The sequence below is a fragment of the Saccostrea cucullata genome, unplaced genomic scaffold (genome assembly GCF_032062105.1).
Source record: "Saccostrea cucullata isolate Sc308-1 unplaced genomic scaffold, CSIRO_AGI_Scuc_v1 ctg81, whole genome shotgun sequence".
Taxonomy (NCBI): domain Eukaryota; kingdom Metazoa; phylum Mollusca; class Bivalvia; order Ostreida; family Ostreidae; genus Saccostrea; species Saccostrea cuccullata.
Genome location: NW_026931903.1, coordinates 318,169 through 341,318, shown reverse-complemented (window position 1 = coordinate 341,318; position 23,150 = coordinate 318,169). Strand labels below are relative to the sequence as shown.

Sequence of the window (23,150 nt, the reverse complement as noted above, 5' to 3'; positions counted from 1 at the left end):
TGAATCGAGACTGTTGAATCCTTGTTTCATTAACTTATTTTTTAGTATCTTGCCTCATTTCAGAAGTTGGTCGAAACATACAGCAGGTTCATGTGTTTCGAATCAGCAATGTAAGCCATTTAGAAATATGATAAATTTGAAGGTTATTTAAGGAATCACTGTCTAGTTTTGAGGGTATGCCAGGGCATCAACAATAGTGGGAAACATGGGATAACTTCGCCCGTTATGCTAAAATTATCCCATGTTTCCCACTATTGTTGATGTCTCTGGCATACTCTCAAAACTAGACAGTGATTCCTTATATTTCCATTTTTACTTGAAATAACCATCTTAAAATAAATCGAAATACCGTCTAATTGAGTAGATTTGAAATGCACAAGGCCATGACGTCAAATTTTACTATTAAAAAATAGTCCCAAAAACACAAAACAAATTTATTGATTATTTAGTTACCTTAGTCAAATATCAACATTTATAAAATAAACAACAAAAGAATTTTAAATTATGATCAAAGTAATCTTGTTAACTTTAATCATATATGTGACCTAGATTTAGGTTGTCGGAAGCACGGACATATATAGGCACTATGTCACTCCGCTGCCGTATTGAATGCAGTGTTGCAGTTGATGAAACGGGAGTTGGTCAGCATGGTCAGGAAACCGATTTGTATGGATGTTAAAAGAACAGAAGAAGTTGAGTTGCGTAAGAAGTTGGGTGGTAATGACTAAGGGACGATGTCTGTATCAGATGATGGAGTACGTGCAGATCCATGTGGCAATGTCGATTTCTCCACGTGGCTGTTTACCAGGAAGTGGAGTTCTCGGTCTCGCGAGGCCTCGGTGATAGTGGACAGTGTTGCGCTAGTGACTTGCTTTCGAGCCGAAGATAATTCATTATTTATTTTGCTTGTTAAAAAGATATATCATATCAAATTACTTAGTAAACAATTAAACAAAACATCTATTTTTTCTTAAGTATATTTATACGCCAGTGATATACATGCAGGTTGACACCTGGCCTTTCAGTAATAGAGAAATATACATACCACCGGATATTACCATGAAGTTAACAAGATTCACTTTTGTAGTGTTTATCATAGAGAAAACAATTGGAAATGGAAATATTTATTGATCATTGTTAAAGGTGTTCTAAAGTCAAATTCATATTGATGAGTCGAAGTGCATTTGTTCATGGGTCTAATGATGAATTGAAAATACAGCAGATAAGTTTAGATACTCCTGTAGATTAAAAAGTTATCTCAGATGGTAATTAGAATACCTTTGAATATGTGTAAGTCCTTTACCATAAAGACTTCTTACACACATAAACTTTTACTATTCATTTACATTTATCCACTTCTCTATCGCTATAGCGAAAACTTAGAAGTATGACAAGTTAGCGTTTCATATCACTGGAATAATAACTAAGTAATATCTGAATGCATTCAACTTCACCTAAGAACGACTGCCCGATTCTATTTCAACCTTTTGATTGAAAGAAAACAACGGAAAATCATTATTTCTAGGAAATTCTACCATGATAAAGGGATACCAAATCATTAGAGAATCTTCACTATTATTATCTTTTCATTATATACAAATCAATCATAAAAAGGATTGCAATTAAAGGGACAAACATCATGAAAGATTTTTATATCAATCTTAGAATAGAAAGGAAATGTATATAAATGTATATGCCCTCTTGAATTATATATTATGATGGTTATCTTTAAGGCTAGTTTTCCTCATCCAAAATCTCCTCTTTAATGAAACTCTCTCTACAACTATTCTTCTTGCAGTTCATATTGCAGATATAAAAGTAAAAGTAGTGATGACGAACTTTACTGTCGGTAGCTATCCTTATTTATGGAGCAATATATGTAGCTTATAAACTGCATATGGGGTTTACGTCTTCCAGCTGATTTGATATGCAAAAGCATTCTTTACATGGGAATAATTTCTGAATCATGTCAAGGTATTGACAAACAATTTGATAAATCAAGGATATCAACAGCCTCTTTTGCAAGTTCTATGATTAATACAATGACCATGTCTGCTAGTACAATCTATCATTAAGTAATTGTTACTAGTACTCTATACCTGAATGGCGGGTGCAGCAGGTCAACAGGGGATGCTTACTCTTCATGGCACCTGATCTTTTTTAGAGGTCCGTGTTTGCTCTGCTCCGTAGTTGTGTTGTTAGGTGGTCTTTGAGCTTAGATACTGTCCGTTGTCTCTATTGTTCATTGATGTCACAAAGAGCTACTTTTAAACAGAAATATAAAGATTTGGAAAACAATAAATAAAAGAGACAAATATATCATATTTTTAAAAAAGAATGCTTTAGATTTCCGAGTTTCGATACAAAATCGGTACCAAAAGAAAATAATTTCTCTATTGATTCGAGTAATGAAAATTATTATTTGAAATCCTATCCCAAAAACAAATTTACAAAGCTGTGATGGCGACTTTTGTGTTGCAATTTAAGTGGTAGTCACAAGTCTTTTATGTAGTTGGCACTATAGATTTTACATCTTCAATACAGATTCTTTAGAGATTGTTCATTATAAGCAGAGGTAAAGTGACATTGTTCTTAACTACAGCATGTGCATCCTTAATTCCTCTCTTCGGTATAGTAATGCAGAAAGAAAATTAGTAAAAACGCTTTTTAAAATGTTTTTAAAATACATGTATTCACATGAAAAAAAAAGGTTACTACTGAATTACAATAATTTGGGAGACATGAGATCACTGTTAAGCTATATTCATCTTGGCATCGTAAACCGGTATCCTTCACCCATTTTTTGTGAGATTTTATTACCAGGCATGTTTCCTTTTCCCGGTCCCCAATACAAATAATTGAACTTCCGTTTCATGACTCACTTTTAATAAGACTACGAAATTTGATATTGTGAAAATATTAAGTTTTATTGGACTTTTCTGACACATAAAATAATTACGGTACTCATTCTTGAAATGCAAAAGTTTGTAGAAACGGAATTGTTTTGAAATTTCTTGAATTAGACTAATACAGGAAAGATATTTTTACTTTATGTCTCATCATGAAGTAAAATTGATCACTACTCTATTAATTTAACTGTTTTAAATTCACATGTAGAAAGTTTTTATTTGAGAGAAGAGAACTAAGTGAGAATCAAGAAGGGCGTGTTCCAGATTTACTTATATTCACTTAAAGTAAAAAGGAGTTATTTAACATACAAATGTAATTATCAAGCAAATGAAAGATAATAAATCACAGAACAGAATAATAAAGGCAGAATAACCAATTTATTTCTGGAAAATGTGGCGTTTTAAGGATGAAAAATGACACCTGTTTTGTGCGATTTTCCGTTCTTATTAATGATAAGAATACGTACCTGATTTGTTTTTCCCCAACAAGCAGCGATATATATAATTCTAAAAGATAAATATTCATTTTCAAATCGAACATATATATTCGATTATTTTTTCAGAGAATATCTTGACTGGCCAGCAATTGTTGAATTATCTTTATACTCATACTTCTTAAAAATTTTCGGGTATAAATTTCATACTCGGATATTTTACTTGAAAAAGACGTAATGGTAAAATAACAACCTAGCTCTAATCGCTATGACTTTTACTTTCCTATCGTTAACTTCCCTTACTTAGGCAGCAATATACCTTCATCACCTGCATACGGCGTTTATATATCTCAGTTGATTCGATACGCAAGAGCATGCTCTACGTATGAACAATTTCTAACACGAGATAAATTATTGACAAACAAGTTGATGAAACAAGAATATCAGCAGACTCGTTTAAAGTCATCATTTCGTAAGTTCTTTGGTCGATACAATGATTTTGTCAGCAAATACAATTTACCATTGAGTCAAATGCTGACTGACGTTTTTCATACTAATTGTTAGTCTATTATTTATACACTGTACATTGAATTGACGACTGATTTTTCCGTTATTTCCCGATCATGACGAGGAGCACACGACGGGTGTGACCAGTCAGCAGGGGATGCTCACTCCTCCATGGCACCTGATCGGACCTCTGATGTTTTAGAGGTCCGTGTTTGCTCTATTCCGATTTTGTATTGTTTTATGGACTTTGATATTGAATACTGTTCGTTATCCATATCCTTCATTTGTTATCCTGGGCTACCCGACGGTCACACTTAAATTACGTTGATATTCAATTTCACCTGAGGGAGGAATCAAAAGTATGTTTTTCATTTTAAAAATACTTGGTTCCAAGAACTCATCTAGTGTTTTTTTCGTAGTGAAAGGTAATACCGGTATTTTTCATTTTAAAAATACTTGGTTCCAAGAACTCATCTAGCTTTTTTTCTCCCACTAAAAGGTAACAACGGTATGTTAAGCAAGATGGTTGTAGGTGGCTTGTCGATGTGCAATACAGATTTGGAATATTTTCTCCCTGGTTGTCAGTGGGATACAAAAACGACGTTTTTCATTTTAAAAAATCTCTTTCCAAGACCTCATACCTATTACCCAGAAGATATCTCTTTAGATGGTTGAAAGGTGGGTCTTAGTATTGGGGCATTTCCCTCTTGGGGACCAAATTGAAGTCATAAAATAATGTTTTTTTTAAACACAAAATTAAGTATCCAAATCAACTTTTGTACTATGTTTTGTGTGAATGGTGTTTTATTATGAAAGAGACCCATAGTCATTGCCCACCTATGTATTTTATGCTCAGTTTGATATTTTATACAAACTTTTACATCAAAGTTTGTAAACTTTTGACCTAGCCCGCCGCCCCCCATTTTTTTGAAAACTTAAGGTAGACATAATAAAGGCATTGAAAACTAAGTCTTTCATTTTTTTTTGTTGGTTTAGCCACCCCCCCCCCCCTCCCATTCAATTTGCTTCCGACGCCTATGTATCATATTCTCTTTTGATATATGCCCATTTCTTCTTACGTGAAAAAAATCTCAATTCATTTTTATGAATCAATTCCATCTCCTTGTATTATAGAAAAGGCGTGTGTTTAATAATCTCATCTCTCAAGAGAGTGTAAATTTTGGCCGCCATGGTATACAAACAGAATTACAAATCTCTAGTTTGTATTTATTAATGGGGGAAATTAAATCTATAAGCTTTTCATACTGTCTTTATTTATCTGCAGCCTCCCCCTTCTTTCCTTCATCAATTAAATTTTCAGAGAAAGGACACAGTGTCTGTATGTGTGAATTATTTAAAAGCACTTACACTTAAGTATACAGAGTGGGCAGGTATATTGTATGTGTTCAATCATGCTCAGAAGGACACATTGAACTTAAACAAACACTATGTATTAAGTGCAGCATCAAGTTGGTGGCCGTAATCTAAATAGAAATCAGAGGTCGATTGAATACAATCTATTAAAATTCCTTAAGTCAAAGAACCCACATTTGTTCTAAAGGATTATTCATACTTATTTGGATGAAATCATTATTATATTCATAATAAAACCCCCTCTTTTATTTTTTCTATTGATATTTTTTGGTAAATGATGAGCCACCCACCTTCAAAAAATGCAAATTTTATTTAAAAAAAAAAAAAAGTTTTAATTTTGGGGGTTCCTTTATCAATTTTCATCCTCTTGACTTTTAGCATACACAACGAAAGGTAAAAACATCAGCATTTTATTTTTTGTTTATTCCGTGAATTTTTCGACCTTTTTACAATAACATTTTTGCAAACTTCCCCTCGAGATACACATTTCTTACTTCTGGAACATGCGTGTGTTTATATTCGTTTACATTTTGTCTAAGCTGCTGATTTCATATATTAAGAACATTCACGCTTATAATTTAATACTGATGATTCTGTTGCAGTTTTTTAGTCCATCCTCATGCTCTACCATTAGAATTGTAAACCTCTTGGTAATAACGCAGTAATCTTAAGATTTCTGCACGAGTTTACTACTTTTCTTATCGTATTACATCCTTGGTTTCATTAAGGGTTATTTTCCCGTACTTTGAAGTCCATCCAAACGAGAACTTAATTATCTGTTTACCTGAGCTAAGCATCTGAATGTAATGTCGGAGATATACAAATTGTTAATGTATCGATTTATCTAAATTCAAACTTTTTAGCTTTTGCATTTTTTAACGTTTATGTTCATTTTGAATAGTGCTTCAGTTTTTGTTTTGTGTTTTTGTTTTTCATAAAAATATCAATAAATTTTATTCAACAAACAAAAATAAATAAAAAAAAAACTGGTCGATGCCCTAAAACACCGAATTCCTCATTCTTGACCTTATATTTGAAAAAAAAGCTTTTTTTTTTAATTCTTATTAGCATCATATATTTTTCATATATGCACATGTAAAACAAATATATCTTATCCAAATCATTTAAAAAGCATTTTTAAGAATGGATAATTTGTGCATTAATATGCAACTATGGACTACAGTGTAGGTCGATATGTGGTTATAAGGACTCATGGCAATTGATATTGACCGAAGACACAGAAAGTGAAAGAGACCGAACCTGCGAGGTCGCTATCATTTTCTGTGTCTGAGGTCAGTATCAATATTGCCATGCGTCCTTATAACCACATATTGACCATTCACTGAAGTCCATAATAGTTATGTTATGTAATCACTCAAATTGAATGCACTGACACAGTCCTTACTGAACGGACTCGGCTGTCATTACGTCACAATGGTTAAATTCACGCTTCTTATATTATGACGTCACGTTCTACGTAACTTCAGTGCAACCGAACGGCGTGTCGTGCGATATTATCTTCCGCGGACGCTCTTTTGCATCGATATCACAAAAGGAGGGATATCACGTGACGTACTTTCAGCCAATGAAAACTACAAAAATAATCTTCTCATATGATATTATACAATTATGGACTTTAATGTAGGTCGATATTTGGTTTTGATACACCCTTATAAATATCCTTCTATATATTTCTTACTCATAAAAAGTCCAACAAAAGAAATGTTTATTACGTCGGTCTAACAATTTCACTATTGACCGGTCCTACATAAGAATTGTTAGACCGCAATGTCACCTGTCTGTTACGTCACAATTAATAATCATCGTTCAATATCGGCGACGCGAAAATAGCCGAAGTTAAAGAGCTATTAAGAACAGCAAGGTAAGGTATAAGGGAAGAGTGTGTTTTGTGATAAATAATTTTTGTGATATAAGAGACTTATAATTGATTTTGTTTTTTCTCAGCTTGATGTTTATATTTACTGAAGAAGCCATAATTTTCCATATAAAATAATTGATAGTATAGCGTGTATTGATAAAATTGATCAATCTTAAGGTCAAGATCTGGTAAATAACTTGAGACTATTTTTTTGGTGCTAGATCCATTATGACGTCATAATCAATTTCATTTCTTTTTCCCGTACTTTACTTCTTTAGCAGAATTATGTAGAAAATAGGGTATTTTCATGTCATTCAATTTGAAATCATATGAAAAGTAAACCGGATATCTATATTAAATTTGATATTGATTTAAAGAAGAGGCCATGAACATACTTATTACCGTTTTCTGAGAGACTGTTGGCAATCTGGGTACATTTCCTTTGCCGAATACGAAAAAACTCCCATATTCATGACTGCTTTTCTTAATATTTCATTGAAAATGACAGTTTAAGATACAGTTTTCGATCCTGTTTACCAACAAATTATGCCCCGAAACACCTTATCTGACCAAGCTAAAGTTGTAAAGTATCAATAAAGGAATTTATTTCTCAAATTTGATAAATCTGGACCTTTGAGCAGTGAAGGGTATAACAAAACAGTTATAGACTAGGATTCGAACATATGATTTGTTGGACCTGAAGATGAAAATGTTGCCCTTGGCCTGCGGCCTCGGGCAACATTTTCACCTTCAGGTCCAACAAATCATATGTTGTCCTCATAGGACATACCCAGTCAATAACTGTATAATAAGGACTCGTGGCAATTGATATTGATCTCAGACACAGAAAATGATAGCGACCTCGCAGGCTCGGTCGCTATCACTTTCTGTGTCTGAGGTCAATATCAATTGCCACGAGTCCTTATAACCACATATTGGTCGTTCACTGAAGTCCATAATAGTTATATTATATAATCACTCAAAGTGAATGCACGGACACAGTTCAAACTGAACAGACTAAGCTGTCATTACGTCACAATGGGTAAAACACGCTACTTATGTTATGACGTCACGTTCTACGTAACTTTAGTGCAACGGAACGGTGTGTCGTGCGATATATAAAATACATGGTTACTGTCTTGAAATATAAGCGATATTTGGGCAAGGGTAAGAAAACGTGATAGAGGGCGAGGCTTGCCGAGCCCTCTTACGTTTTCGACCCGAGCCCAAATATCGCTTATATTTCAAGACAGTTATCATGTATTTTGTTTGTCCTGCAACATATTTTGTACATTTGGACGTCCAAAACTAGCTATTTTCCACAGACTTAGGCACATCTCTGCTGAGTTGAAACTATGACGCCAAGGCGTTAACATTGCAATATACATGACGTCACAATGCTTTTAGAACGTCGGAATACATGCACGAGGCTTTATTAGGGCAGTGACCGGGTGAAGCTTTGCTTTATTAGGTTACCTTTATTAGGTCAATGAAAGGGGTAGTTGCAGGATAATTCAATTTCCGCGGACGTGCTTTCGCGTCGGTATCGCAAAAGGAGGAATATCACGTGACGTCCTTTCAGCCAATGAAAATTACGAATTAATCTTATATAATTTTGACTGGTATCTATGCATTGACTTCCCTGAACGATGCAAATCAGTACTGCAAGTCAGTACCGTACATTCTATAAGTGCCTTGATCCTAAAACATCATTATATTACTTTAAAAACATCGATTATTCATTTCGTATTTTATCATATGAGGCATTTTTTAAAGAAGTAAAAGCAAACACCCTTTTTGTGAGAATGCCAAAAGAGAATTTCAAGAAGTTGAATTCTCACCAATGTTTTGCCTTTGCATGTCTTTGTATAATGCATGTCGTTGTAATTAAAAAAGGATGTTACGTTTCGTTAATGTGTTAGAAGAAAATTGATTTTGTAAAGTACTTATACCTATTTCATTATGGAGGTTATCACCTCACAGTCCAAAAGTTGTTTAAAATATCCATGGATACAGTTCACTCACATGTCGTGAACCATTTAAAAAAAACAATAATGCAAACTTATATAGAAATATAACCTGACAGATAACATGCATACAGTGTTTATATCTCTCAATTGATTCACAAAAGCATGTTCTACGTTCGAAACAATTTATGTAAAAAGTTAGTAATTGACAAATAATTTGCCAACAGTTTTGTTTAAAGTCATCATTTCTCAAGTTCTTTGGAAGTCAGCAAATACAATTTATCATTTAGTCAAATGCCGACTGACGTTTAAATACTAACTGTAAGACCATTTTTACACACTGGATTTTTTCGTTATTTCCGAATCATAGCAGGAAGCACAAAGCGGATGTGACCGGTCGGCAGGGGATGCTCACTCCTTCATGGTACTGATCCCCCTTCTGATGTTTGTTCTCCTCCTGATTTGAATTGTTGTAATGGACTCGTGAGCTTGAATACTGTTCGTAAAATATTTCTTCTAAGGAATTTTTAAGTATTTTTTAAATGTTAAAATGATATACAAGGAGTGGTCACATTTAAGGAGTGACACTGAAAATTTATTTGAATATTTCTTTCATTTGGTTTAGGGCAGAAGTGAACAAAAAAGTTAGTTTTTAATTCCGATATCATGTACGTAGAGACTAAGTAATTTCTGACCAAGACCAATGGTAGGCCATCGGCAAACTCTTACGCCCTCCTTACACCAAAATTAACATAATATCTAACTTTTGAACTTTATTTATCTTCTTGATGCTGAAATGTAATCCTGATTAAGCTATCCCTATTGAAGCTCGTTGTAAAAACTCTGGAGAATCTGAGGGAAATGTAAGCTAAAGTATAAGAATGAAAACGGAATTGTAACGTTATTTTCCAACTAGAAAGTATTAAATGTTACTCAAAAACGGATTTTTAAAAGTCAAAAAAAACATTTGAAGTCACAATTTTTTTTGCATAAATTATATATGAATAAATTTTGAATTTCATTCCATAACAACAACTCAATTCTAGGAAAGTCTCTAAATCTATACTTATATTAAGAAGATATCAAGCAGAAATACCTGATACATTGGCCATTAATTACAAACAATTTTTATTCAATATATCACTTACCTTTGAAAGTAATAGAGGTTTATGAAACTATTAAATTATCAATATTAATTGGTACCTGTTAAGTTGGAAAAACAATTTAGATACTTAACTCTTTTGTTAAAAAAATATTGATAAGGATCATTCGGTTGCAAATACAGTGAATAAAGTGTAACAATTTTAAGTTTTAACACCCAAGATTTTTGCGGAGAAGACTATAAACTTATGATGTACTGGTGTACAATTATACGTTTTATAGTTTTAGATTTTAATTTACAATTGTACAGCTTCCCCTTTCTAAGATTTGATAGTGGGGTAGAGAAATACAAGTACAGACATCTGGTTTCATCAACTGCTTGTCCAGAAAAAACAGCTTCACTTTCAATAAACAGCAGGGTCTTTCTATTGTATACAAATGATAGAGATGTTTAGAATTTCTTTCAGGGAAAGTTAGGATGGGTATTTGGCTCCAACAAAAAATCATTTTTGATTTTCTTACGAACAGTCATGTCCATTGTTTTGTGAATAGTCATCACAGGCACATAATAGAAAAACGTCCTGTTCTCTTTAGAATATTCATAATATATAATGTAGCAAAGTTCTTTTTCTGTTTGGATACACAATTCGTTATCCGACCTTGAGTAGTCCTGTCCCTTGATTCATCGGAATACGAGAAACCCTGATGTGATAAATTGCTTTGATTTAATTTGTAAAATTGAAAACCAAAAATGAACAGAGGCATTACGAGTCGGTCCTCGGCAGTTTTCCCCGATGGTCCCCGGAGAAAATCGAACGACATATCCCTTTAGACGCATCTTGGGTTGATTTGAGTGTTAAAGACGTTTTCTTGAATTATAAAATCATTATGCCGCAGAGAATGGTCGTAGGATGGGTTTGTTATAATGGAAGAGGTGACGGGTCACCTGATTAATTGATTTTAGCGTTTGGAGAGCTGGTATAGGTAAAAGTCTGTGGTGCTTGATGGTGACACTCGTGATGTGCCGGGAGGAAGGACGGATCATGGACAGGGAGTTCTAGAGAAAATGGTTCACAGTTTTCACCATCATCATGGCTTGTAAGTACTTATTTTGTCGTTGTGCAGTGTTATTTTGGCGAATTTGTCAGACTGTTCACACAATCGATGGTTGCCATATTGGAATTTTCAATCGATCTAGCATGCCATTCAGCTGGTTCAAACTGTTCCTGGGATAAGCAGATGTCTCGTGAAATAATAGACCTAGATATTTTCAAAATCAGTCTTTACAAAAATTGGTAACTCATTTAATAATTTTGGTCAGTTCTTATTTTTGCTCTTTAACAGTAGCGACTAAATCGGAACATGTGGTTTGCTAGGAGGAAATAAAATTCCCCGTTTCTTCGTTTTAATTCTTGACTTGCAGTGACTGTTAATTATATATAAGATTTACACACAGTGTTGGAATCTTTCATGTCTTAGGCCATGATTGCTACTCAGGAGCTTGTCAGGAAAATCTATAGTACAATGTGGGTTGTATGGCACATCTTTCTCTGGCATCATTAGTCTTATTCCGAGTTTCAAAAGCCTGAAACTGTAGAATAAGCATTGATTTCTACTTAGAACATGTGTTTTAATGTCCAGCTTTACAGTCATAGGACTTCCAAACAACATCAAATCCATCGACGAGGCTAAAACGTGTTAGAAGAGAAAATGTGTATTGGATCCACATTAAGTTCCAAATCAAAACAGACTCTATAGACAAGTACATTAAACAAGACATGTTATTTGGCCAAATTGCTGATTTCCATTACGTGCCTAGAAATTAGAACAGACCATTTTGCTCTGATTGAAACCATCCGACCACCTACTTCAAAGGTTTGCTTATCAGCGCCAAATAAACAAAGCATCTTCTAAACATAAAGCGCCAAAGGTGTCGAAAATAAAATTATTATCAAGAAAAAAAGTTTTTATTCTAAAAAAGCATTTACACTGAAGAGAACGGATTTAAAAAAAATAAGAACAAGATATAGAGTTGCTTCTAAATTTGCTTTTAAAAACCACTAATCAAGACTGATATTTCAAAATTCTTCTATATTGAATTTTAATTGATTATTTTACATTGTATTTATTCTTGATCAAACGTTGATAAATATTTTAATGAATCTGGTACACGATCGTGTAATTTCTAAAACACATAAGGTTCTCAGCTAGTGATTACACAGCTTAACAAAAATTGCATGAAAAATAAGAATGATGGATTGCTACTAGATGCTGGTGTCACATGGCCACGATTAAAGTTCATATCATAAAATGTATATCGAGCTGTGAGATTCCAGATTAATTTACGTTATTAGCCGCACGTTACAGAGCGTGAAAAACTTAGAAGTGATGAATCCAGAGTAAATAACCGATCTCTGGCTCACATGGTTAGGAAATGTGAATAAATGCGCATCGGACATTCATCCTTTTCTTGTCTGTGGATATCACCTTCTTTAATAGAAAATAATACCCTGGATTCTCAAATGGTAACGAATACACGGCTGCCTTCTACTATAATAGAGAGGAGGTTTTTCAGCGAACAACTTTAAATAAGAAAAAAAAGAATAAAGTACATACAATAATTTATTAGTGTAAAGAGGGAGAGCAAATTTTGTTCTTTAAACAACTGAGCTATGTCATATTTGGATAACTTCGCTTTTTTAAAGTGCATTTTCCTTACATGTTATTCTTTTGTTAATTATAATTGTTTTCCTGAATTTTCCTATCGTCATTTATTTCAAAGACTGTAGCTAAACGACATTCTTCACTTCAATGAAACGTTCTTATTAAAAAAATATTACATATTAATTTTTCTTTCAAACAACTTTCAGAACTGTCTCTAGTCAAAACATTTAACATATGTTACTGAACAAACTTTGTTTGATGTTTCAATTAGGAAATAAAGCATGAACATGTATATTTTATACCCTTTATGCATTACAACTGTACCTAATAACAAACAAGCTAGGTGTTGTCTTTGATGGCTTTCTTGTAAATGTTTATCGTTATTGCACATTTCAACAATATTTTCAAGGTCTTTGATCTAAAATGTACCTTAAACAAGTTAAAATACAAAAAAGCTTCTTATGCTAATTATTCCATTTTCAAAACAAAGTGAATACCATATTTTGAAGTAATATGTGCTGTATATAGTGTAAATAGTCATTGGAAGATTCCTAATCAAATACGAATAAGTTCAGAAAAAAATACACGATAGAGAAAAGAAAGAATTTAGATATGAGAGACAGTGAAAAATTAAAAGGTAACAAGAAATGGATTTTCTTTTATGTGTAATATCAGTATATACATAATTTGAGATCTATATTGACAGCATATTAAAGTCTTATTAATAATAAAAAAGTTAGCATTTCTACAACAAAGTTGAAAAATTAGTAAGTAGGAGTTGAACTATAGATTTTTTTCCTTCAATAAAAGCATAAAACAAGGGGCCAACTATACAATAAGAAAACAATTTTTCTGAAAAAAAAAATCATGGTAGTTCAGTTGTTTGAAGTTCAAATCACAAAGAGATTTAAATGCCAGTTTCTTTTAGATGCGTGGTAAGTGTAGCTTCACTGATGAATGCTGATATCTTAGAGTCTTATGTAGGCCCTTTTCTGGTACAAATCTAAATCTTTTTTTAAAGAAACGTTTTTATAGAAAAGCATTGTTTGGATAAATCTTTAATTTATAAACATTTCATTTAAAATCTTTATTGAAATTTTGGTATATTTTCACATCTTTCGATGCAGCTCAAAAATGTAATCTAGATTCCTTAAGACTATGCAGAAAGGAAGCATCCAGATATAGAAATTTCTTGCTGACAGACGCATGGTTCCAATCAGACACATCTATCATATTCTCTGGCGTCATTCTCCCTCTGTCGTTTTTCTGTCTCTTCTTTCCTTAATAACCCACAGTTCTTTTTTAAGGACTCGCTGTCTGTTGCGACATATTAGTTTGACAGTCTTCTCTGACAAAATGTTTAGACAGGCGTAGGTGTGGAACGTTGAATTGTGTCCTGATATTCTGGTTACAAATAATAAAACCTAGATATGTGTTCTAAGCCTGGCTTAAAATAAAGGAAATATTAAGAAAAACAAGACTCCCAATATTGTGTATACCATGTCTGTTGTCAAGATTAAACTATATCTGTAGTAGGCTTTGGTGAAATCTTGTGGAAATCATTTCAATAGGAAAAGATTCCTTCTTTCCTCAGGACTGTTTGCGTTTTTCCTTACATTTCCTAAGTGTATTAATGTTACATTGGAGTTTCTGTGTGCGGTAACTATTCTGTGTCTTGTGTATTCAAACAGGTATTGAATAACCTATAAGTGCTATTCTTAAGACAATAAAATATTAAGGCGATTCTAAAACCGACTGTCGAAATCAATAATAGCTACCGCCCCAACTAGTACAAACATTAACGTGCTTCTTTATGGGCACCTGCTTGCTTATTAGGTTCTACTCTCATTTCAATTAATCCTTTATCGTAGCAATCAGTATCGGTATCAGAGTTAATACGTTATCAACTTAGTTTGAATTTAAATACAAAAAGCCTAAAAAGAATTTGGTGTTTTCTTCAAGGTTGCTTTTTCTATATTATTTCATGTTTCTATTTTCCATATAATGTTTCTTCGGTTTGATGTTAAATATTGTTATTTTAGCGGATTAACAAATACTGATGTTGAACCATGAAAGATAAACATTTATAAGGTCCTTATGTGGTTAATCACATAATATACATACATGTATATAGTAACACAGCATCATATCTAATTTAAATAAATAAAACTATTATATATGTGTAATCATTCCGATCATATACCAAAGTCCACATACACATATATAACACAAACAGACACGCACATTTATAAAAATAAGTAAAAAAAAAAGGTACGTTCTGTCGTTCTTGCATTTTTCTTAATTAGGTTTCACGCAGTGTCTTTTATTGTTCCCCCTGGAGGTTAAAACATAATAGTCCCATGTAACGGAAATGTGACAAACCACATCGGGATCGGAAGAGAGGACTCAAATTATGTTTTCTTGTTTGTGGAATAATTTGGTTGCCAGTCCTTGGGGGACACAGGCGGTGTCAAAAGTCTCTTTAACGATTGATGCAAGTGATCTTCTTGGTAAAGTGATTTAAGACCTGTCAGATATTGGTAATCGTGAGTTATTAATTCGATTTTTACATATCTAAAAACTATGGAATGCCATATACGACAGCCAACTGCTTACTGCCAACTGCTGACTGCTTACGGCCAACTGTCAGCTGCTTACTGCCAACTGCCAAACATATTTGAATAAATTTTATATTTGTATTTATATTTATATGAATTTTCACCAAAAAAAGGGAAAAAAACAAAAGGCACGGATCCAGGACATTTTTTCCAAGGGGGTCACCCTGGTAAAATTGAATTGAATAAAATCACCAATATGTTTTATCTTTTATGTAATACTCAATATATGCGATTGATAAAGTACATTATTTATTTTTTTTATTTGTTTTCCTATTTGAAATAGGTAATAAAATTACTATTTCCTGCTTTTAATCTTTAAAGAAGACCCCCCTCCCCCGGAGACAACAAAACCTTTGAAGAGAGAATAATAATAAAAAAAGATTTGTCGTTTCGCAGAGAAAGATGTTTTGAAAATAAATTTCCGTTTTCCATTATATTAAATAGTTAAACATTTCCTCAAATTAAAGATGTATATCTCTGTGTGTTATAATGTTTCACATGCATAGATCGGGGGGGGGGGGGCATTTAAAATTTGTCAGTCATACGTTAAATAAACTAAACGAACTACCGGTATAACTGACCTTGGACCCTCCACTTAAAAAACGCCGATCAAACATTTAATTTATATCTCTTTGTTTGTACATATAAAATATGTTTTACATGCATAGATCTAAAGAGAGGGGTCCGGAACACCCCTCTGAAATTTGGAAAGTTATTTAATGCACAAACTAAACCAACTAAAAGTTATTTAATGTATCAAATAAATCAACTAAAAGGGACCTTAGAACCCCCCCCCCCTCCCCAACCGAAAATGTGGATTCGTGTTAAGTTGGTATGAAAAATGTCATGCACATGAAGGTATGACGCATAAGAACCCTCTCTCCCCGGCCGAAATAAATTTTCACATTTAGGAAAGGACTTTACGTATTTTTTTTCTTGTCAAGAAATTTCTGGGTTGGACTTTTTTTTTTACCAGAGTGACCCTCTTGGAAAAAATGACATATAGATCCGCGCCTTTTTTAAAAATTTACATAAATATCAATATAAGAATAAAATTTATTCAAATATGTGTGGCAGTTGGCAGTAAGCAGCTGACAGTTGGCAGTAAGCAGTCAGCAGTTGGCAGTAAGCAGTTGGCTGTCGTATATGGCATTCCATAAAAAACAGTTCACCAATTTTTTTTTTTTTTTTTTTTTTTTTTACATAGTTGTACAATCTCCATTGGTATCAATGTAATGCTGCAAAAACCATTGCGAATTTTTGTTACAGAAATAAATTATACATTTTTATCATAACAGAGCATTATGCAATAAGATTTATTTTGATACCTTAAGATAATTAAGTGTTTTTGTAATGTTATTACATAATCTAAATATACAATAAGACCGTCATTACTAAATTAGACTTTTGCAAACGCGACATTTCCAGAAAAGTTTGATAATATTCAATTAAAGCAAAATAATTCTGTGATGATAAAAAATATTACCACATTGATATCAAGATTAGATTAATGCAATGGACATGCAAATAATTTGATGTCTGTACTTCACGGAAAACCCAATATGTACAGGGGCCATGAGAAAGTTCTAATTAATCGCAGAGTGTAGACACATCAGTCACAGGTTATCGCTGGTGTCGTGACGAGGAAAATTGTATCGTTCCATCAAGCTACCGGCATCCACGTCACCGAGCGGTCGACATCATAGTCCGTTACTATTAAAACGCCATCGTCTGCACTCTCCACGTGAAACCCTTCACCGACAGGTTCTGTCAGAATCAGCAATACATGTTCGTCTTCTCTAAAGCTGATTAAAGATGGCTTAAATTCCTTTAGCGGTAGACATTTGGAATGAGATTGGCAGACAATAGTTTGTATTCTACAACAGTCTCTTGAGAATGAGATAAATTCTCCTTCAAAGCGCCAATTCCTTTATTCTTCTCACTGGACAACTGTGGTATTTTTTTAAAAAAGATTTCGACTTTGTTGGTCTGTAGTTATCAGTTTATGCAGACTTCATCCTGGCTTTTAATACTTTCCTAATAAGTATTTAAAAACATTTGATACTATTCACTTATAGCATCATTGTCCTTTTGATTTCAATGCATTTGCCATTAACTTAGGTGACTGAAGAGTCAGTCGAGGTAATTAAATTTTCTCTTCTTGTATATAAGCTATATACGTCAGTATTTTAGTTACGTATATCTGGAGACTATGCATTTCACCTCCGATTATAAAGAGACGACTTTGTATTAAAGTTTGTGTACAGTGACGTCATTGCTGCCTCTACAGTTGTCATATCAATGAATTGTTTTGTATTGTATTTCCTATTCTTTCAGAGTTAAACACAGGTCAGTTCCGATTTTGAGATGAGCTGCACAGAATCTTAAATAATTTGATTTTTTTATCGATTGCTATATTTTTATATTATAAATTTCACAGCTCATTTATTCTTGTTCTCAATATCAAAATACACGTACAACGGATTAGTGAAATGAAGTACTTCCCCCATTGCCATATTAGTGATGAAATCTTCATGTACAAGGAACGACTTATTGCCTAGATCAACACTTAAATTTGCGTCATAAGGTTTTACAATAAAGTCGATGAAAGACTAAACGATGAATTTGTCTGAGAGCAATTTCCTGCAATATTTAAATGTTTTTCGTTGTAAAGCTGACGAAACTGTTTGATGGAGACCTTTGTTATAATAAAAGTAATAATTTAAAAAAACAACAACTTAAAACTTGGCTTTTGCCAGCAGAATAGCATATATCATCCCAAACTAACGAGCATAGCAATTAAAAGAAACTATCATTTTGGGGAAAAAAAATTGCTAAATTTTGAATTTTCAGAAATAAACTCATTTTTCTTTCCACGTTACGTGTCAACATTTTTGGAATTTATTAATATGAGTAATTTGAAAAAAAAAATTGAATCATCATTATTATGCAGTTTGAAAAACCTTCAAAAATTGTTTGTTTCCATCTCCCACCCTTTTGCTGAAATCAGTTTGATTTTATGCAAAAAAAATAAAAACAAAAAGGTCTTCCGTTGGAAACGGAAGACCTTAATTCCTTTAAAAGAATGTTATGGGCCATAACTGAGAATTTTAAGATTTAACGTGTTTGCTCTGCTGCTGATTTGTATTGTTTGAACGGACTTTTCAGTTTGAATTATTATCTCAGTCCTTGCTTCTATGACAAGTGTGTCTATTTGGAAAATGTTACATTTTAAATGTAAAACAAAAAATTGAATGGACAACTTAAGTTGGTCATTATTAAGAACATAGGACACTACTAGTACAACATTGTTCCAGCTGTATTACTGCTTTTATTTTTAATTTCTTAAATTCTCCCAAAACCTGTATTTAAAAAAAAAAATCTATAGCAATGCAATTGCATAAAATAATCATCTTCATTAAATATGAATTGACTTTTAACTTCAAAACAAATTGATTTGAATAAAAAAGTATTCTAATTGAAATCATTCCGTATTTTTGGTATTTTTTACCTTAATACAATGAAGATTCCTTTAGAAAACCTGTAGACAAAAGTATAATTATATAGAAAAAAAATCACACCGACTTCGTACTTGGTGAAAAATAACTTGGTGTAGTTTTTTTTTAAATTTTCAACTCCTTTTAGTTGACTTTAAGTTAATTTTATTTATGACATGATAAATTGATTTTTAATCATAAATTTATTTTATTCTATCAACAGCATAGAAAACGTACGACTTTTCAACTTTATTTGTACAACCATTCCCTGAAAGAAGTTTAAAGTCCAGGCTTTTGACATCATGAACACCTGCTTTTTCAATAAAAATGGAATTAACTAACCTTGTCATTGGTCATTTGACACTTGCTGTGGCCTTCAGTTCAACATTTAGATATATCAACGACGTATTGTCAATTAAGCATAGCTATTTCCATTCTTATGTCGATATGAAATACCCCGGTGAAATAAGAAATAATAGCACATAGATTGACAAATCTATTTTGTATTTGGATATTTTGCTTTAAAAAAAAATGAAGTTGACTTTAACGTGAACGCACCGCCTCTGTCCGGTCACAACCGTCGTGTGCTCATTGTCATAATCGGAAAATAGCGGGAAAATCCCTGATCCGTCCTCTGAAGTTTTAGAGGTCTTTGATTTATCTACTCTGCTGACTTTATGTTGTTAAAAAAAATGACGTTACAACAAAGCGTTGTGATAAACCTGATGACTATAACTTTTCAATCGTCAACTTCCTTTACTTATGCAACATACCCTTTTTATCTGCATAGAGAGTTTATATCTCTCAGTTGATTCGATATACAAGATCATGCTCTACGTATGAAAAAGTTGAAAAACGAACTAAGTAATTGACAAACAAGTTGATGAAACAAGTCTATCAGTGGTCTCGTTACAGTCATCATTTCCTATGTTCTATGGTCTATAGAATGACCTTGTCAGCAAATACAATCTTTCATTAAGTCAAGTGCTGACTGACTTTTTCATACCTGTTGTTAGGCCATTATTTACACACTGAATTAACTACGGATTTTATCGCTATTTTCCGATTATTACAATGAGCACACGACGGTTGTGACCGGACAGAGGGGATGCTTTCACTCTTAAATAGTACCTGATCCCTTCTCTGATGTTTTAGAGGTCCTTGATTTATATACTCCCGATTTTTACAGTAGACCTTTCACCTTGAATACTGTTCGCTATTGCCATATATTTCATTGACTGAAGAATGATACCTCTAGTGGCAATTAAATTTATTTGTAAAATTCTGTTAAAATTTTAGGATGAAGGAAGTTAAGAATTACTTATTTGTCTTTTGGTGAAATTTAGGGGGAAAAAGGGGTAGACCTATACAAAAAAGGAAAATGATTAATTAATGAAATAAAACCTTGAGGATAATGACTTTAATAAATGTCTTTATATGCAAAGAAAGCTCGTTTTATAAAGTTCATTATTATTAAAATCATATCGTTAAGTTCAACAACAAGGCATATGGCTATGATTTTAAAGAAATAAACATACGTAATAGGAAAGCTTCGAGAAATATAATGAAATTGGGATAATAAATGTGTATCGAATATCGTTACTGATACCATGTTAAGTAAAAATTATATTAAAAAAGACCTTGAACAACTTGAACAATATCTGTCATTAAAACAAATCTACGAGTAAATCCTTTTTTTTTAAATAGACATGTGCCTTCAGTTAGATAACAAAAGACAGCAGCATGAAGGATATGGAGATAACGAACGGTATTCAATATAAATGTCCATAAAACAATACAAAATAGGAGCAGAGCAAACACGGACCTCCAAAATATCAGAGGTGGGATCAGGTGCCATTGAGGAGTGAGCATTCCCTGTCGTCCGGTCACACTCGCCGTGTGCTCCTTGTCATGATAGGGAAATAACGGGAAAATTCGTCGTCAATTCAGTGGACTTACAATATTTGTATGAAAAACGTCAGCCAGCATTTGACTCAATGATAAATGGTATTTGTTGATAAGGTCATGGTATCGACAATAGAACTTACGAAATGATGACTTTAAACAAGACTGCTCATAATCTTGTTTCATGAACTTGTTTGTCAAAAATTCACCTCGTTTCAGAAATTGTTCATATGTAGAGCATGCTTTTGCGTATCGAATCAACTGAGATATGTAAACTACGTATGCAGGTGATGAGGGTATATTGCTGCTTACATGTAGGTAAGGGAAGTTGACGATAGAAAAGTTAAATTCATCACGTTTATCATAGAGAGCTTGGTTGTTAGATTACCATTATTGTCTTTTTCAAGTAAAATATCCAAGTATGAAACAGATGTGTCAGATTCTGTGGTAACTTTTATCTTAATCTCACTTGGATATATCTTATCGACATAGGAATGGAAATTACCATCGTTAATTGACAATACGTCGTCGATATATCTAAATATCGAGCATATAATCATATAAAATTGATATGAAATATGTAGTTAACGAACATTATTCGAGCTCAAAAGTCCAATTTACGATACAAAATAGAAGGGGGGCAAACACGGATCTCCAAAACAGGTGGGATCAGGTGCCATGGAGGAGTGAACATCCACTGCCGACTGTTCACGCACGCCGTGTGCTCCTTGTCATGTCATACTTTGTAATAGCTTACGATAAGTACTGTACATGAAATGACGAAGTTGGTTTACCAGTAGAACTTGGTTGAATGAATTGTGCTTGATAATTTCTGTGACTCACCCTAAAACACCGTACACTGGTTGATCGCATAAAGCTTAAGGAGGCAAAAACAAAAACAAAAAACAAAACAAATCCTCAAAAACTTCTGCATCTCAAGCAAAATTTTGGCTACTCGGTGCTTCACTGCTTCGTAATTTAAAAAAAATTTCCTGCATGACAAGTATGAATGTTAAGCATTCCACTAGCTGCTGCAATGTTTACGTTGAAAATGAATTCTGGAAATATAATTAATGTGAACTGTTTCAATTTGATTCTATGGTGCTAAACATTTAGTTGTCCCTACATGCAAATGACAATTTACAGAACTAAGATATAAGCACTACATTAGAATATAAAGTTTAAAAACTAATTTTAACATAATTTTTTTCAATTAAAAAGATATGTTAATTGTTAACAAAGAACAATTTAAATCAATTTTAGGTTTTTTTATACTATTTTCTCAAAGTAAAACTTCACTTCATCTTGTTAAATACTACTTGACAAAAAATATATTATGAATGTAAAATAACCATCAATTAAATATGTTTTATCTCTTCATCAAACAAAAACGATGATCTTTTTTGAATTATATTTATTACATTGCTGGCAATTATCAAGTCATCTACATCATTAATAATTCCTCTGCCATTGAAACCAATTTAAGCAACTGCTATTATGAAAAAAGATGGTTTGAATATCTTTATTGTCACTGGTATAATTTATCATTATAACACAGGGAAAGGCATTTCAGGACCCCCCTGGGGTTAACAATTCGCCTAATCGATGCAAGACTGCATTATTGTTTTGTTTAACAATATATTGATGAAATATTTAGAACTTTTTTTGTTGTTCAACAAACTGTAAAAAAAAAAAAAAAAAAAAAAAAAAAAAACGCTTGCAAGAGGAACCTTTGTAACAATTAAGCAAAATATTATTGGCTCTTGAGCTTTAAGATATTAAAATACTTTTTTGACATGAACTTATTTGTAAGTATGACTGCATGGATATATCTGCATTTATATTGATTGTTGTACGAGACATTTCTCTGCTAAAAATTTCAGGGGCACAAGGTCCATAGGATTTTATTGTAATCCAATTTGAGAAAACTATAATCTATATAAAAAAATTAAAGTACAACAAGCAATAAAATTCTTTAGTCAGACTGACATATGATCCATCTTTTGTACCTGAAAGACTTGTTTATATGATATTTTTTCTTTAAGTTTCATTTTCCAGGTACTATTTTCATCATTTTTTTCAAAGCATTTAGAGGTTTTCTTTAAATCTGTATTTTGTTCAAGCATGGTTTTTCTATTGTGATGGAAACATATTTTACTTGGTTAATATCTTTATTGAAAGTTTCTCCTTTTCTTCAATTTTTTTTTCAAATATAGAAGTTTAATTCCTTCTGATTGCCAGTTTTGATCTTTTCTTTTAAAGTATTGTTAAAAAATTTGATTTTTTTTGTTGGTT

The 23,150-nt window shown here is 32.6% G+C and overlaps 1 protein-coding gene across 1 annotated transcript in view; it reads left to right on the top strand.

Moving 5' to 3' along the window:
* Positions 1 to 11,119: 11,119 nt before the first annotated feature.
* LOC134233986 (innexin unc-9-like) overlaps positions 11,120 to 23,150 on the top strand; it is a 62,184-nt gene continuing 50,153 nt past the window's right edge. Inside the window, exon 1 of the mRNA XM_062716043.1 lies at positions 11,120 to 11,269. Within this exon, the coding sequence (XP_062572027.1) occupies positions 11,238 to 11,269 (32 nt within the window). The 5' untranslated portion in view covers positions 11,120 to 11,237. The remainder of the gene's footprint in view (positions 11,270 to 23,150) is intronic.